Genomic DNA, 15,489 nt, shown 5'->3' with positions numbered 1-15,489 from the left:
GTAGGGCAGGACGTGTCCTTTGCCATCCTTGGAAACAATTAGTTTCTGTCCTGTATTACTGTGGACCCGGAGAAAGACGTACTTTATGGTGTAGCCAGCAGATATCTGGGCAAAGACTTCCTCTTCTGTGCCCCGGGTCCGAGTAGCACATCATCTCTATTAATAGATATCTGTGTATGAATGCAGATAAAATAAAAAGCTAAATCGCTGTAAGACGATAGCTGATGGGTTCCAAGATTGCGTTTCGGACAATGTGTACTACCTCTACTGTTTACCTGCATGCAACCAAAGCTAAAATGTTTATGGCAAATCTTTTATTACACGTGAAGTGTGCACACATAATTACAGTAAAGAAGGCAAGGTGGCAAAGATGGATGTTTACAAAGGGCAGTATGGTCAGGAATTTTACTGTTCACCTTGTTTTCTTCTTAAAATAAGTTTTTCCAAACGTTTTTTAAAACATTTTAAGCAATGTCGCCATGTTCCTAAATCTCAGCAGTTAACTTGTTGAGCACAATGCTACTGATAGAAATTATGACCAAAACTACATAAAAAAATTTAATTTTCTAGAATCATTTTTGAAAGGACTGAAGGAATCTAGGTCCATTATCCTTCCCTCCTCTTCCTACATTGGATAATTCATGTTGCTAATGTTCTGTCCTGTAAAAGTTAGTATCACTCTAATGGAAACGTGTACTACATAAATTGCACACTCTTTTAGAGACCATTAATCCTTGGTATTAACTTCAAATATAACATAGGGCTCCCAATGTATGACATTTATTTTTCCTAATCAAAAGCTTAACTTGAGAGAGCTGGTGAAGCCAAACATTCTTTTTGATAAGAAGTCTGGCTCAATTAAAACCATCAAACCTGCAACTAGATATGAATATAAACTCAGGCAAGAGGCAACTAGGGGAACAAATAAATATTTCCATTGGCTCCTCTCCAGGTTTTCCTCTATCTGCTCTTATGTAGGTCATCCTATGCAGCCTTTTTGACAAATGCCTTCCTTCTCAAAAAGTAAAAAAAAAAATGTCTGACACAAGCCCTGACCTTTTTTCTCAAAGTCCTCAGACATGCATCATCATGCCAGAATCATATAATTCAAAATTTCCACTTTCTCACACACAGCTGCATTTTTGGACTGGTCACAGACATAGACAGGGAGAATGAGTCCACGTCAACCGGTGGAAAATATCTGTAGTTGCATGTCTGAAATGTTGACTGTGAAACAAATGCACGGCAAAGTAGAGTTTATAGGCTACGTGGAACTGCTAAGGCATGCTGACCACCCATCTCACCTATGCACTTACTATGGCTGCACATGTGAGAGCTGGTAATTAATTTGGATATTTCACAGAGAGGAAGCAGATAGCTTGGGCATATGTTCTGGCACATGTTTTATAGTCCACACCTACTATGCTTCCTCTCTTTCATCTGTTTAATTTGAATGCTGACCCTTGCTATAAGTTTACTCAGCATGAGTTCATTTTTCTCCCTCTGGCGATATTATACATTTTTGGCATAACTATGCATTACTTCAACTGAAGAAAGGCTTTTAGTGCATTTAGCATTCCCTCAAACTTTCTAGAGTAGCTTACTGACAAATGTGGCTTCCTTATAATTAGAAGGCTCAAAAATTCTTGAAGTCTGAGGATTTAAATGTGTGGATTTCAAAGTGGAAAAAGATTGATACATGTCCCTCAGCAGTCATATGAAGGTTGATATTATATAGAATTGCTAACTCAAGGACAACTGGACTTTAACCCTTGTGTTGTCCTTTGGGTCACCGGGACCCATCCAGTTTATTTGATGTTTTGTATTGGCCTGGCGTTGAGCCCCCCCTCCGGGTCCCGGTGACCAGAAGGACAACACAGATGTGATATGTGTTTGATATGTTTGATTCTGGAAGCTTGACGTAGTGACTTTGAACACATCAGCTAGCTGGGCTAGCACTAGTCAGTCACAGTAGCTCTCTGAGCTTCTCTATTTTCTTGTACTGTGTTTTTTACTCCCCCTGGCATTTGGTTTATTCAATTAAGAGGAAGATATAGCTGTCTGAGCTAATGAGCTTAATGAGATAGCAAGCTTGTTAGCTCGTTAGCTTAGCTTGGTCGCTAACAGGACATGCCGTTCATTTAAAAGGCATATTTGTACCATAGACTCCTGTCTCATAACTGTGTGTAAACAACTGCTCGTCAGTGGAGAAGGTTAAGCTCCAACAGAGGAGGTTAAATAAAAGGGAATGGTGCTAGTGTGCTATGATGGCTCCTTCTATTTAGGACTCTCCGGCTTGCCGTCCTCAAAAGTTAGGACTGTCAGGACGGCTTGCTATAAGTCCAAGGTGCGAGTTAACAGGTCAAACTTTGCATGGATTTACCTCACCCATACGAGTTAATCTACTGATTGTGGCATTGGAATTAATTGAATTTGCAGCAAGGTTTGTGAGCAGCTTTGATACTGACATTACATTATTGCAGAACTGGGAGAAAATAGCAGTATTAGTTATAACTGTACATAAATGGCTTTATTTTTGGAATAAATACACGGTAGTCAAAGACAATTACAAATGCCTGTGTAAAAAAAGATTTTAAAAGTATTTACATAATTTTTTTGCACAGAGCTGAATAAATATATACATAGTATACAATACAGCCCATGTAGGTCATAGGTTTCTTTTGCTGTACAAAGTGCAAAAGCTGATAAAATAAAAATAATAATCTAACAACTGCAGGATCCATCCCGTAGTTGGGATGTTGGACTAGACAATGTGGCCCCTTCAAGAAACAAAACAAGAATATAATGGATTACAGGATTTCAGTGAGTGTGTGTGTGTGTGTGTGTGTGTGTGTGTGTGTGTGTGTGTGTGTGTGTGTGTGTGTGTGTGTGTGTGTGTGTGTGTGTGTGTGTGTGTTCAGCTTGGCTTGGGCTGTGAGGCCATGAACAAGGAGATCCAGGAAAACACATTCTGTACAGCATAACAGAGGGCTTGCCAGTTTTTTTTCCCCTTCTCTGCTTTATCGTTTCATTGATAATAAATTATCTGTGGTAACTGTGCCAGACAGGCATGACTCAACATGGCTGAACACTGTGAACTGAGAAGACAATTGTTGCAGTTTAATAATAAAAGAAATGAAGGACGCGACCAAACACACTGAATACAGGTGGCGGGAATTAAACAATTGATATCAGGCTAAGCCCTTATCTCAGATGAGCAGTGCAGTGTTGGGTGCAGCCTGATAAAATCCCTTAGCTGGCAGCCAAACCAGCTGACAAGGACCACTGGCCATTGTCTCCTGCCCTGCTTTGTTTAGTCAGATCTGTCATGAAAGCTTTCTGAATAAATTCCAAGATTTTAAAAGATTCCCTGAAAAAAACATCTAAAAGATGGCAGATGAAGATCACATATAATGTTAATCTTAAAATGGATTGTCCATCTCTGTGTGAAGTATCGTGGGCATTGCTTTTTAGTCCAGTTTGTAAAAAGTAATCTTGGTATATTTGCTTTTTTGAAAAATGAATAGAGTCATTTTTTGGACAACCAGAAGGCTTCAATGATGTATTTGCAAGGCTCAACTAAAACTATGAAACCTGAACAGTTAAAAAAGTATGACATGGGATGGGTTCCAGACTCATAAGGTAGACTAGATTGGTTGCTTGCAAATGGGCATTCTGTATCTGCTGACAGTACAAGGGATTCAACTACATTTTATCTGACCTTCTATCATGATATTTTCATATCAGAGTTAGACCTGGATATGTCTTTTCAAGTCAGAGTAATGGCAGTGAAAAATAATCTTCTAGCCTTTATCTTGCGGCTTTCACTTTCCTCCCAATATTCTTGTTGTTCTTCCAAACAAGTGCCCCATGATGCAGTTGGAAAAATATGCACCTGACAGCCACAGTGTGTGTGATACTTGCAGGTGGATTCAATTTAGTCCATTTAAAACATAACAACGATTTGTAGTTTATAGGTTTTAGTCACTAGCAAGGCCTTAGGTTACAGAAGTCCAGCTCTTGTGGCTTGCGTAAGTCAGTGCAGTGGTCCCTTGGGAGCAGATGCCCAGTTTGGGTTTTGCAGTGCAACGGTCGTCTCTTGAAACCCTTTCCACAGGTTCTGGAGCAAGGGGACCACTGCCCAATATGCCACTCAGGACAAGGGTCTCCACAAACTCTGGTAGCTGAGGGTCTTTGTGAAGGATCACAGTCTAACCCTGGCTTTCCATCTGGTCTCAGACACTGCACCATCCTCCTCTGGATCCCACTGCCACAGGTCACTGAGCACTTGTCCCAACCTGTGGATATCCATTTCCCAAGAGCGGGATCCTCCTTGCTATAAGACTTCTTCAGGGTGTCTCCTCCCTTCTCCTTGACACTATCCTCAGCCAGGACACTATTATGGGAGTTTACACGCCCCTCCTTCTTCAGAGTCTTGTCCTCCTTGGTCTGACGGGCGAGGTAGAAGGAGTAGCGGATGCGAGGCGGCGTCATCTGGCCTGCACACAGCACCTCAACAGTCAGGGATTCTCCCAAGGGCTTCACGGCCTGCAGGGTCTCAGAAAGGCCGGCTGTGCCGCTGTAGCGCAGCAGGCTTCTCTTGACAATGATGTCCCTCTCTCCAGCTGACACTACGTAGTTCCCATTGAGCAGATAGTGGCCCTTGCTGTTTTTAACCGCCAGATAGTTGTCATCATTCCTCATTCCCTTGTAACCTCGCTGACGGATGTCAATGTTGGCTGCGCCCACTGGTAACATGACCACAAAGTTGTAGCCGTGCCTGCATGTCAAAACATATTAGAGTTAATGAGAGCTTATGCCGCGTTCTATATACCTCGCAACTCGGTTTTAACGAAGTCAAAGTCGTAAACACGCCCCCTGACCTCGGATTTACGAGCTCGGAACTCGTGCAACCTCATAGTAGCCCAAGTTAAGCATTGTAATAGTGGAGTTGATAATGCTATCATGTTTAAGTAAGGGGGAAATAAGAATGACGTTAGCAATATCCCATGACAATGTGGACTTTACTCACTCAGGCTTTGTGAAGAGTCCCGACACCTTCTTGCAGCCCTTGCTATCACCTCCGCAGATTCCACACTTATCAAACTTCTTGGTGGAGCCAATTTTTCCATCACAGCCAGCCTTAATGCACTTCCCCTGGACACACACTCCTGTGGAGTCTGGGGAACATGGAGTCCCATCCACAACCTGGAGTGTACAAAGACACTATGAGGTTAGCTTTTCATATACACTATACAGTGCAGACATAAAAAAAAATCTTTAGTCACAAGAAGCAAACACAACAGAGCATCCAACACACACTGACTATTACTCTCCAATATACAGTTCATGTGAGTGTACTTTGCTTTATATCTTTACTCCGGGTTATTAAAATACTCATGGCTGTCAACTAAATCAGCCTCATTGCTAGTCTATCTGCAAATATGTGACAGATAAGTTAAGTTAATGCTGTTCCCTGACACTTTTTCATCCTAAGATTTATCTGACACCAAATGAACCAAATTCCAGCTCACGTTTTAAACTAAACTGTACACAGAAAGTACTGTAAACTAATTTTTTGTTCAAAATCATGACTGTGGTTAAAACATCCAGCTGCTCTGTGAATCAGAGCTATGTTTCCCCTGAGCACTCTTATCTACTCCTCCTAAGCCAGTATGATAGAGTGAAGTGGGAAGTCTGCCTCACTGCTGCTAAAGCTCACTCTACACCCTGCTATCTGAAAGAAATAAACTGTCCTCCTCCTCTCCTTCATTCCTTCCTTCACTCTTCGCACTTAGACCAGAGGCAGCTGGCTGACAAATATTCACGTTTTCCTATCTTGGCCTCATATCTCAAAAACCTTAATTTCTTCAGACTTTTTTCCAATCAACAATTAAATATCTTTTGTTCAGGCAAAGCAGAAAATACACTTGAGCCTTTTACCTTGGGTGCCAGGACATAGAAGTAGCCAGTACCATTAGCCCTGCAGATGAGTTTACACCTGTCATCGGTGGACACTCCAGAGTACTTGGGTACCCACACCACAGAGGGGTCAATGCGGTTACTGTTGAAACTGCGGCCACTGGTTGCACACTGCTCCTCACGATAAGTCTTACCTACACAGAGGGAGGGAGCGTACAGGAGGTGATAGGTGGAAACGCTCTAGTGAATAAAATGTCATTGGACATAGTTGTCAGTGTTTAGCGCCTCGTACCTGTATCAGGGCAGTGGTTCAGGTTACAGGAGCGGTATTTGACCCGAACGCCTTGGCAGTATTTACCCCCATTTGACGGAACTGGGTTGTTACACTCTCTTTTAGACAGCTGGACGCCACCGCTGCATGTGCGTGAGCAGGAACCGAATGGGCCCCACTTCCCCCAGCGGCCGTCCACCTGGAAATACACAAACAAGTCACATATTACAGAATGTATGACCACAAAAACCGTCCTTAGTCACAACCCAGTTATGGTAAATGTTGATATCAAGAACACAGTCCTTACCTTCACATTTTGGACATGTTTGTCAGAGCAGACCCCTCGGTCGCAAACCCGATTGTCCCCACAATGGGTACCATCTGCCCAGGGGAAATGCCGAGTCATGCACACCAAATGGCCATTGGATTTTCCTGTGCACCACAGACGGCCGCATGGTGGTTGCATAAAGGGACAGGGCTTGGAGCCTTCTCCGAACGCGAGCTCACACTGACGGTCGAGGACGTAAGATGTTCCCGGCATCATGTCAGGGAGGACCAATGGTTTCTGAGGCTGGTCAAGCAAACATTCACCTAGAAGAGGATATTAAAAAAGAGTGAGCAACACACTGAAGCAATACCAACTGTCATCTCTGATTGTATTGCTTTTCTTTCCCAACTTTGAGCATTTGCACCCATTTGTTAAAGTAAGTGCCAACATTTCACCAAAATATTATCACAAAATCATGAAAAATGCATTCTATACTTATGCATCAATATTTCCACTATCCTTTTCATTAAGTGCGCATGTGTATTGAGGGTGGGTGGGATTGTGGGTTGGAGGCAGTAAGCAGCCATTGCCCTTGTGATTTGGGCTCTTTGAAGTGAAAGTACAGCTTGATGCAGTGCATGCAGTTTATGCCACATACCACACACAGACACATAACACACACATGCATTAACGCGCCCCACACACTGCCACCCCCACCCCCACCCCATCCTCAAACTCTCCTTTAAAACCCACAAGCTCATCCTCTCATGTTTGATCCAATCCAGGGATAAAGTTCTACTAAAATAATCTTAAACTTCTAAATCTGAGCTTGAAATCTTAGCTTTAAACCAAAATGACATGCGGCTGGCAAGCAGTTCGAAGGTCAAAGGCATGGACTCCATTTCCAATAAATGACACAGAAACCTTTCCAGGAACAGGCTAATAATAGGAAGAGTTTGACGAGCAGGTGCTTGGAAACATGAAAGATCAATATCACTGGATGAAAAGGTTTCCAGGAGGAGGTTTTTATCACACGGCTTCTCACCCTTATGGGGAATTTACACATCCAAAACAAGTCATTTGCACTAGGGAAAAACTGGGTCCACTCTCTTTGAACTGTTTATTATGCCATTCGTTTTGCGGTGAATTCATAACAGATAATAAGGTAGTGAGTGAATGAGCTGTAAGTGGTGGCAAATTTGTTTCCTTCCATTTCACCGCAAATTTGGCAGGAGAAACGCACTGATTAACTGATAGTACAATGCTGTAAAAACAAGTCACTCTTCACTGAATAAGTTGAACCTCACCTCTTCCTTCCTACTCTCTCTCCAAAGAGCAATCAAAAACAATAGATGGTATTTTGTGTGTGTGTGTGTGTGTGTGTGTGTGTGTGTGTGTGTGTGTGTGTGTGTGTGTGTGTGTGTGTGTGTGTGTGTGTGTGTGTGTGTGGAGAAATTAACAGGTTACAACTCATTTTGAGTGCAGTACTGCATGAAAACTGCCTCAATGTGGTTTTTTAAAGTCTAGATATATGACAGACAGCCAGAAGAAACCAAGTTACAACATTGTTAGATAGAAATCACTCCCTGTCAAGTCAAAAATGTTCTTCTGTGTCTCGCTGTGGACCAGTTTGTGTTCTTTTGTTCTCAGACCATCTGCTAAATAGACACAGAAAGACGCATAAAGTTGTCTATTTGGAGAAAACCTGCATGGGAAACATTGGGCAGATACACCCCTCTGTCCAAACCACTGTTTGGAACAAGCCCTCTAATTTGGGACAGATGTGGGGGTAGTTTTAAAATAAACGTTTAGTATTGCTCCGAGGCCAAGTCCTGTGGTCTGGCCTGCTTGGCAAACAATCTGTATCCAACCAAATGAATTGGCATTTGCTCGTTTTTTTCTATGAGCATGGTGCTATACGAGGTTAGGCAGATGTCAAATTTGAAGTGGGACTGACGCTGAAATTCAATCATGCCCTCACTTGCATTTACCTCAAATGATTTCAGTCATGTTGCAAATCAAGAGGCTGTTGACCCAGAAAAATTAAGTAAAACCCAGCAAATGTCAAAAGAAGAGCCTGCTCCTCTTCAGCGACTGGATGGTCGTATCTTGACGCACTGACAAACAGAACCCTAAACAGTAAAGGCTCTGATTATATGAATAATACAATGAGCATGTGCTCTCCTAAGGTAATCAACACCTAACTACATGATGTTAAGCACTGTTGGTGGCCCTTAAAGGAGTACTCCATCAATTTAGCATTGCATTCCTATAACATTGTCGGATTCACGATGGAAAGTTTTAAATAAAAAGTATCAAAATTGATGCAGCAGAACCAGAGATCTCGTCTTCCGTGTGTTATGCTAGTCATGGCTAATGTAGCCTCGAGCTACTAGCCTCAAGCACAAATGAGGAGCAGGCTATAGAGTTCTGATAAACTCACTTCTTTCTAATTATAAATATCCTGAACTAATTACAGCACTACCTCCCTAAATACACCACGTCACAATGGGGTCTAATTGCCAAAGACTCTAAATGAAGTCTGTCCTGATTAAAATGCAGTAGTACTCCCCAAGCCGTGTTAACATACTTTGATGTGTACAATCTGTGACTTTACCCTTTAAAAATCGTGTATAATAGTTTTGTCTGCCATGATTCTGGCTTCCCACATCAAACACATTATGAGGCTGCTTGCAATCAAACACAGGGGTCAGGGTTCGTGGAAACTCACCGTGCCCGCTGTCCAGGAATTCAGTGATGATAGCAGCACTGCAAGGGGACCAGGGGCTGGTGCGGTTGATCTGAATGAGAGTGGGAGACATCATGTGGTTGTCTTGCAGTTTCCCAAACACGTCCTCACAGGCCCTCACATTGTCGTGTGGCATGTTGAACACGTGTCCTGTCGAGAGGGAATGAGTTGTCAGATGTCTTTCATGAATACACTATACTTTTATCTGTGACACTATAAGAAACATTACAGTACTAATGTGTATTGAATGGTTTATGGTGTTGGCTCACCAAGCTCGTGAGCAGTGGTGAAGGCCGAAGGTAGGCCGTCGTCTTCGATCACAGAGCAGCTCCTCTTGGGGTCGCACATGGTGCCCACATCCGCCATGCCAAGAGTGTCACAGGTGGAGGCTCCACACAGGTCCTGCGTGCAATATTTTGCATTAGTAAATCTGTGCGGGTCAGAGCTAGAGAAAAAGCCAGAAGAACACTGTCCTGAAAGAACTGCAATTTATTACAATTTGAGTCTCAAATTTTAGATTTGACATTGATCATGCAACTGTTTCTGCTTCTTGTCCTGTCCAAGTGGCAACTTCCAAGTCTGAAAGGTGAAGCCAATGAGGAAGTGCCTTAAACCTGCATTCTATCTCATTTCCAGCAGGGGACAGCTCATTGGCTCCAAAAATAAGTCTGTTTCTATAAATGTCTCTTGACTTTGACCTTCACACTGTGTGTTTTTACTTTTTCAAAGTTAATAGAAACATTTTGGTTGCCTGAAAATGTCTGGTTTAGCGTTTTGCCAACCAAGCTAGCTAGCTAGCGCTAGTGTTAGCTGGTAACTTAAGGGAAAGTCTGCCAATTTTCAACCAGCTCTGTGTACTGCCATACATGCAGATGAATGGCGCCAGTACCCAGAGGTCGCGTTTACCAGCTGGCAAATCTCAGCTAGATAACTCGCGTCAGAAGGTTCTAAATACGTGGCTTTCCATCTTTAGCGTTTAGCTTAGCGCAGCGCCATTGAAACCCTAAACAACACTGGCTTAGATACGTCATCTTCCCCAGCTCTGCCCTTTTGTCCAAATATGGTCACTTCTGGCTCCAAAATACCAAGATGGTGATGCCCAAAATGCAAACTCTTGGTTTCAAAACGGCAGTCAACAAACCAATGGGTGACATCACCGATGCTATGTCCAATATTTTCAACAGTCTGTGGTCCTGTCTGACTTCGTTTTAGTAATGATGTCACCTTGTTCCCAGCCCTCAGCAATGAACTCGGTGAGTACAATGTTATCAATACCATTCCATAGAAGCGATGGCCAAAACTACAAAAATAAGACCAGAGTTGTAACAAACTGGAATTATCCTGCTTGTTGTCATTACAGTAAGGTTTGTTCTCTAGAGGGAAATTGGGAAAAGATGCAATACTGTTAAGCCAGGCATTCCACCTCCAGGTTTTTAAGTGTTTCAGTGGGCAACAGTGTTTAGAGCACACCTTCTTCTATTAGGTAATGTAACTGTCCCCAATCATAACATTTCCATGCCAGAGCAGTTTCCAGATGACCTATTTCTCCACCACAAGGTTTTTTTACCCAGATCTTAGCGAGTATCCATTTGGAGCTGAACCTCCTAATCACAGGACAACTTATGCAGTAACCGCCACAGAGAGCCGCCCATCTGCCTGGCTCCTAAACAGCTCTGTCTCTACATAACAGAAACACAGAAACCCAATGGTGGTCAGCTATTAGAGATAAAGCACAGCACTAGGTTAATGCCACACAGCACCTCCTCTACACTGGATGTACACATAAAACACAGTGCCAAGTGAAGACCTTGAGTGCTATGACAAATCATTCCTAGAATAAACCACGAAACCACAATTGTTGGCCAGCGCAAATCTAGTCCAGATGTGTATGTGTGCAGACGACATCAGAACGCTCGGGTAATTTATGAGCAAAAAATAAAAACTGCAAGAACAGGGAAGAAACAGTAGTGTCAATGAGTTTGTTCTTTGCTTTGACCTACTTCCCACATCTGTTATCTATCTTTGCATTTTTTTTTGTGTTTCTGCAATTTAAAAACAATATGCAAGTTATCTCAGCAAAGAAATATTTCCATTTTAATTTTGTGTACAGATTTCAATGCATTTAACTATCATCTGGCCACTTTGTGTTTTGGGTGCAATATTCATAACTGTCATGTTGCTCAGAGTTTCAGTTGGTACTTTTTAAACTAAAGACTGTTAGGAGTGGAAAAATAGGTCAGTTTACGACATCCAGACATATTTGGGTATACTCCTTTTTTTTCAACCCATTATCTATCATGTTAGTAAAGGCAAACATGCTGTGGGCTTAAGTATAACCACCCCTCTCTCCTAGTGGAAACATAAATACATCACATTTACAGTTAGGTTTAGTCTTTTGGAGACTGGATTTTCACATACAATAAACGGTCTGTTTAACTTAATGAACTGAGTAAACTTGCAACATTCATTACACAACAATCATGCTGGCTAACTGCAACTGCAGTTGCCTCTGGACATCTCCGAGTTGGTCTTCATAAAACCAACAAATTGCATTGTGGGCTGGTAGACAGCAGACAATGGACCTGCCTTAAATGCCCATTGAAAGGCACGGTAAACCAAAACAACACCACTAACTAAACTGACTAATTTGAAGTCACCAAGTCATGAATCAGCAGAAGATGGACTATTGTCTGACTTTTTTACCTTTGCTGATTTGCTGAGTAGAATGCTCTATTATCAGTGGGCATGTGTGCAGACGTCTTATTTTATATCTGAATCTAAAGTGTAAAATATTATAAATAAGTAACTTGATGGGTGGGGTGAATGTATGCATACTTCAGGCCTGAATGGCAAAAGGTTTGGTAAAATAATACATGTTATTCAGATTTTAACAAACAAGACCAGGCAGTTTTACATAATGGTCATATTCGTTAGGCCTCTCGTATTTTATACTGGAGCACTTGAAGTGTTGAGATTCTGGATGTTTTGCACATAATGTTAAAAAGGCCAAAACAATCTTGTGTGTTTGTTTATTAAGGAGAGTTCATTCTGATAGATTAAATATATATTTATTCATAAATTAAGCTGCAATGTGTAAAATGTCAATACAGGCATATAGATTCCTAAAGCTGTACTGACAGTGGTTTGATGGATGGTGATACATGAGGTGTAAACATTTACATCTTTTGCTCGTTGTACACTCTAAATTCTGCTCTGTGCACTTACACTGTGACAATATTTACTTATTTATAGCCATTCAGTTTTTTTCGTACAGTTTAGGCAGTACATTAGCAGGAACCTGTTTTTCACACACAAGTGTTTGAGACAAATTTTCTTTGTTTGACCAATCCTGGCAAATGTAGCTTCTTCTGAAATACATTACTTGTTACAGCATGCGTCATTCATTTAGTCCAATATAATGTTAACTGAAACAATGACTGAATCCCTTGATGCCTGTCTTTCTACTTTATATTGCAGATTACTGCCACATGACTCACTGTTTGTAGGCAGGTCCAGTGCAGTTGAATGGGGACTTCTAAACTGACTACAGAGTTTATAACACCAACTCTGCAAGTTGAGCTTATGACCCCAAAACCTGGTAACACCCTAGATTTTGTTGCTGTATGGAAAATATGGGCTCTCTTTGAGGTGTCAATGCTAAATGGGAAGAACATACTGTATGTAAATAGGATCCTTACAGTAAAACGAATGAATGCAGTGAGTGAAGAATGTGCTGTAAAGAAGCAACTGCAGGCTGACTGCAGCTTGTGTCAGAATTGGGGAAAGCAGGTGGGGTCAGAAACATGGAGGGATGTGACATCTCTGACATCCACATAGGAACGTTCCCCCTTCTACATCACTCCCCCGCTCCCTCCATCTCTCCCTTCAGGGGCCTGTTTAATGAGCATCAGGCAAGGTGCTGGGTAGGGCTGGAAAACCCACAGCTGGAGGAAGAATGGGAACGGCTAAGAGAACTAGACACCAACTAATGCGTCTCTGGTGGCACTTTAATTTGGCAAAGTTACCATTAAAACAAGCATTTGTTTGAGGTCTGATACGATCATGTGTCGTGGAATGTTAGTGACATTGGCCAAAGGCCAATCGGACCTTATTATATTACCTTTGACTCTTTAATTCTTGTGGTGGCAGCTTTGAGACTGTAATTGCATCTGGAGTTGACCCGCAGACTGAACAATATCCAAATATAAATATGTATCTGCTGATGTGTCTACTTTATTCCAGTCTTCAATGTCGAAAGTAAATCAAAGTGGCCAAATTTCCACGGCAGACAGTTCATCATAAATCAATGGGTTACACACTGACCAATGATAGTGAGCAATGACTTCATCTCTGACCCGGTGTCATCTGCCAAATATTTGCGAGTGCAGAGAGAACTCGGAGGTGTGTGCCAAGTCTATAAAATTACACTCTAAGGATCCATGAAGAGCAATCAAGACTGTGTTCTGTTCAGCTCAAGTGATTTCATCAGTGACCCAGCCTCAGTGTCAAAGCTGTGATGGAATTAGTGGATTGGATATTCACTGAGTGCCTGTTCCCTGAGTTCACCAGAGGTGGAGAGTCTGTTTTGAGAGCAAACCAATTACCTTACACAGCAGGAGTGGTTAGGAGGATTAAAGAAGTCAATTAAAGTCTACAGCATTTGGTGAACCAAGTTCATCTCTTATCAAACATAAACATAATTTCCATACAAACGACACCATGAATGATTTTATCATTATTATGACCTCATTACTTTAGAACACATAGAGATGAAAAAAATTTATTTGCTGAGAAATGTGATCAGATTTACGCATTTCTGTGCGTAATTACGCTTACTAAAATACCACATTCTACCGTGTTACCTCAGACCCTGAATACAAAAGAAAAAGAAAAAGCATTGTTACCTGTCTTGTGAAAAGGATTGCTGTGTCCCAGTAGTCTGGCTGCTTGTCGTTGTTTTTGTTCATCTTTTTTTGCCAAGTGCAAAAGTTTCGCAGCGTCATGGCTGCGTTCCCGGACACCTTGGGTCCTTTGTCCTCTTCGGATATAATCACGATCTTTACCACTACGATGCTGATAGAGTTAAGAATACTAGGGTGTCTGTAGAGCCTCGCTGCCACTGACATCAGTGTCAAGAGGTAGTGTTTTAGGTCATCTCCATGGAACTGCGCCATGGACTCGTCCGCCACCACGAGCGTCTCAACGTACCTGGGAGTTGAAGCGAACCTTTTGGCTCTCCCCATCCTCTTCAGCATCGTTTCGGTCACATTGTTGTAATCTATTAGTCGCTTGTATTTCTCCAACGATTGCGCAACCTGTAGACTTATGTCGCTGTTCACTGCGCACCTAGAGGTTGAATTGAGCTTCAGGTTGTTGTTGCTGATTCTGCGCCGGATGATGTGTACACCTTCTGCACTTATGGTGTCATTTTGCAACGGGCTGATAAAATATTCCCAGCCTTGGAAGCCAAATACACCTTGTAAACCCTTACAGAGGCTCAAAGCAGCATAAGAAAGTGGGTCAGTATTCACATATCCGGAGTAAAAACACCGACTCAGGTCAGTGGTGACATCGGTGTTGGAGAGCCAAAATGCGCCTTGGTTAGAAATGGAAGGGGCAATAAAGTTCGAGTCCTGGTGTAAATCGATCTCTAATTCCTGCTGGAAAGCTCGTATTTGTAGGACACATTTTCCATTAAGGATATCTGCGTCGTGTTCAAAATCCTTCCTGTGTTGGTTGTGGTTATCCAATCTAATAGGGAAGCAAAGTTCACTTTCCATGCAACGGACAAGTTTTGAGAGAAAGACCACAAAGTAGAGGCGAAAAGTTGTTCTGATAAACATGACGATGTTTGCATTCAATAAAGAATGCAATGACCATCTGAGAAAACAAAACGATATTTAATCTGCAAGCTCAATGGAAGCGGTGAGAGCCACAGATCAGGATGAAGAGTATATTCCAATGCGGAGGATTCTAAAACAATGCAGGTCGTGCAAGTCCACTCAGTGCAAACTCCTCCTGGTCATGACCCATTCCCATTCTCCACCTGGGTGTGCTGAGTCGACTGCTGCCTTCTGTGGACTTTATGCATTTTCGGCATGTGTAAAAAATATGGAAACTCAATCTCTTTTTTGGAGGGGGAAGTTTTGGAGGCGCTCATTGGATGCGCGTCTCGGCTGAAGACTTTCTGCGGCCACTTGAAACTCAGCAAACAGGAGGCCTATCATCATGTCCCAACACACTGGGATGAATGATCCGATCTCCCACTTCCAGGGCTTT

General features: G+C 42.2%; 1 protein-coding gene across 1 annotated transcript; it reads right to left on the bottom strand.

Annotated features, from left to right (window-relative positions):
* Positions 1-2,577: 2,577 nt before the first annotated feature.
* Positions 2,578-15,334, bottom strand: LOC144527990 (A disintegrin and metalloproteinase with thrombospondin motifs 15-like). Its single transcript, XM_078266373.1, has 8 exons — positions 14,115-15,334; positions 9,480-9,612; positions 9,193-9,360; positions 6,501-6,784; positions 6,215-6,392; positions 5,944-6,116; positions 5,033-5,208; positions 2,578-4,780 (listed from the first exon to the last, which is right to left on the bottom strand). The coding sequence occupies exons 1-8, from the start codon at positions 15,051-15,053 to the stop codon at positions 3,988-3,990; spliced, it is 2,844 nt and encodes a 947-aa protein (XP_078122499.1). The 5' UTR covers positions 15,054-15,334; the 3' UTR covers positions 2,578-3,987.
* Between the last annotated feature and the right edge of the window lie 155 nt (positions 15,335-15,489).

The sequence above is a fragment of the Sander vitreus genome, chromosome 13 (assembly GCF_031162955.1).
Source record: "Sander vitreus isolate 19-12246 chromosome 13, sanVit1, whole genome shotgun sequence".
NCBI lineage: Eukaryota > Metazoa > Chordata > Actinopteri > Perciformes > Percidae > Sander > Sander vitreus.
The sequence above is the reverse complement of the archived record's forward strand: the minus strand, read 5'-3'. Positions and strand labels throughout refer to the sequence as shown.